This window comes from Punica granatum, chromosome 7 (genome assembly GCF_007655135.1).
Source record: "Punica granatum isolate Tunisia-2019 chromosome 7, ASM765513v2, whole genome shotgun sequence".
NCBI lineage: Eukaryota > Viridiplantae > Streptophyta > Magnoliopsida > Myrtales > Lythraceae > Punica > Punica granatum.
In genome coordinates, this window is record NC_045133.1 from 10,787,064 (window position 1) to 10,789,664 (window position 2,601).

General features: G+C 43.8%; 1 protein-coding gene across 1 annotated transcript; it reads right to left on the bottom strand.

The window, feature by feature from the left end:
- Positions 1 to 405: 405 nt before the first annotated feature.
- LOC116215319 (berberine bridge enzyme-like 14) lies at positions 406 to 2,112 on the bottom strand. The gene has a single exon (XM_031550977.1). The coding sequence runs from the start codon at positions 2,005 to 2,007 to the stop codon at positions 406 to 408; it is 1,602 nt and encodes a 533-aa protein (XP_031406837.1). The 5' UTR covers positions 2,008 to 2,112.
- Between the last annotated feature and the right edge of the window lie 489 nt (positions 2,113 to 2,601).

The window sequence follows — 2,601 nt, forward strand, 5'->3', positions numbered from 1 at the left end:
TATACAGGAAGTTTTTTATTAAGGAGTTATTGAGGAGGAAATAAGGAATTAAGTGACCACTCCTCGTTGAATAAAATATATGACGAATATAAACGGCGACCCTCATCAAAAAAGAAAAAGGATTATGTGATATAGCAAATTCATTATTCTGATATAACAGTTTGGATACATAATCGTAACTATATATATATATATATATATATATATATCTCATTAATGCTAAATAGAACTTAAATTTAGAGAGGGTTCAGGTTCGATTATCATCAGTGGGACTATCCGTACCCTTTTATTTATATTTCCATTCAATTTCCTTGTATTAGACCATGAGCCTCCTAAAGTAACCGAAAAAAAAAATTAGAGAGCGATCAGTGGATCGATCACACTTGACCTTTAAACCAGTTTGTTTCAGTAATTCTTGCTAAGAGTTGGAATGCTCTGTTCATTCTTGAAAAAATTTTCAGGATCGACTGCGGTCTTGACCCGAACGAGTCTGTCGAAATTGCCCTTGAAGTACTTCAACCCGTAAACCTCTGCCTCACAGAATTTACCGTCCCTATTGATCCCAATGTCGAGGTCTCTATAGTTCAAGAAAGCCTCTCTTGGTGATTTGGAGACGTAAGGAGTCATGGCATCATAGACCGCATCCGTCTGGTCCAAGTTGGCCTTCGTCGCATTCTCGGCAAACCAGTTGACGATATACTGGACTTTAAACTTGATTCCGGCCCTGTGGGGGAAGGGAGTGGCAGACTCGTTGATTCGGGCCATCATCCCACCATATGGGTTCCATTGCATCATCACGCTCCCGGCCTCGATCACCTTCTCCCACACTGCTTCCAAACCCTCCTTTGGGATGGACTCCCTAACAAAATCGGACTTCCGCTTGAAGAAAAACTTTTTGTCCAGGCCCCTCTGAAGCAGAAAGTCGATGGAAGTATTCTTTGGTACGCCGAAATAGAAGAGCAGTGACTCCACCCAGCTCATTTCGATGCAATCCTTTTCTCGCAAACCCAACTCCGGAAAGCTTTCATTCATCACAGACAGCAGTCTTGGGGTCTGCCCTAGGAAAAGGGCTACGAAGTTTGCGCTCACGGTCTTCTTCCCGGGTTGGGTCCCATTGGCAGCTGTTATCTGCAGCCTGATGAAGAGGTCGTCATCAATAGTATCAGCCACTTGCTGCCATTTCACGACAAGGTCAGTTGCTCCTTGTTCGAGAGTCCTCGAAAATGAAAAACCCGTCACCCGTTCAGGGACCGGGACCAGTTTAATCTTCCACGAGAGGATGACACCGAAACTGGCCCCGCCTCCTCCCCGGATTGCCCAGAATAGATCCTCTCCCATCAATTTTCTATCTAAGATCTCCCCGTTCACGTTGACTATCTTTGCATCGATAATATTGTCCACCGAGAGGCCATATTTTCTCATTAAATTCCCGTACCCTCCACCAGAGAAATGCCCGCCTGCGCCCAGCATTGTGCAAACTCCAGCTGGGAAGGCGTAAGTCTTAGTCGCGTTGGCGATGGCGTAGTACAACTCACCGGTTGTGGCCCCTGTATCGATCCATGCGGTCTTATCCTTCAGGTTGAGGGAGATCGAACGGAGATCGTACAGGTCGAGGATCACATAAGGGACCTTGGAGACATATGAGAGGCCCTCATAATCATGACCCCCGCTACGGATCCTGATCTCCAAGGAGACCTTCTTCGAGCAAATAACGGTCCCCTTGACATGGGCATCATTCTTGGCGACTATTACAGCGCTGGGATTCAGGATTGAGGAGCTTAGGAAACGGGAGTTCCTTGCATAAGATTGAGCAACTGATTGGAACGAGGAGCTGTTCTGGAGGTAGACGACCCCAGAGAATGGGTAGGATTCCGGGAAATAGTCCTGCAGGCACTGCATCAACAAATCAGCGGGATCTGCCAGCGGAGAACACGAGACATAGAGTACCGCCGTGAGGAACACAAAGAAGCGTAGGACTACGAATCCTTCGTCACGAGGGGCGCTCATCGTCTCAGATGTGTACGGTTCTTTTTCTTGGTCTGGGGCTTTGATGATAGTATTTCATGTTTCGATATTGATATATATAGAGAACTTGAAGAACGAAACATGGAAGTTCTGTCTATCTTACCATAAATGTGGAAATCCTGACATAAATCCGTACAGGAAGGAAGACCCAGAATGATTATGTCGCCATTATGAATTGGAGACGTTTCCCAAGTTTTACTTAATTGTTCATGTTTGTATATATATATATATGTTCATTTCTGTCTAAATTAATTGTCATTATTAATATTTTCCAAAGCTTGAAAACCATAATCAATTGAAGCATTTTCTTTTGGTGTGAGCCCTTATATTCGGAATCCCAATGAGCTCTGATTAATTAAGTCGAGCCGGGTCGGCCCACTACGGATAAAACTCTCCTGGTGAGAATTTTTTTCATCTACAAAACTCGACTCCGAGACATTGCTTAAAGGGAACAAAGCATTTTCCCAAACTTCATACTAATGCTATTTACAATAATCTTATTCTTTTTAGATCTTCAAATTTGTAGCCATAATTGATGAACCTTGAAATTTTGGACCTCTTACATATGTTTACTTA

Excerpts from the sequence above, each read along its gene's own strand:
- LOC116215319 (XM_031550977.1), bottom strand. The coding sequence starts at position 2,007 with ATGAGCGCCCCTCGTGACGAAGGATTCGTAGTCCTACGCTTCTTTGTG.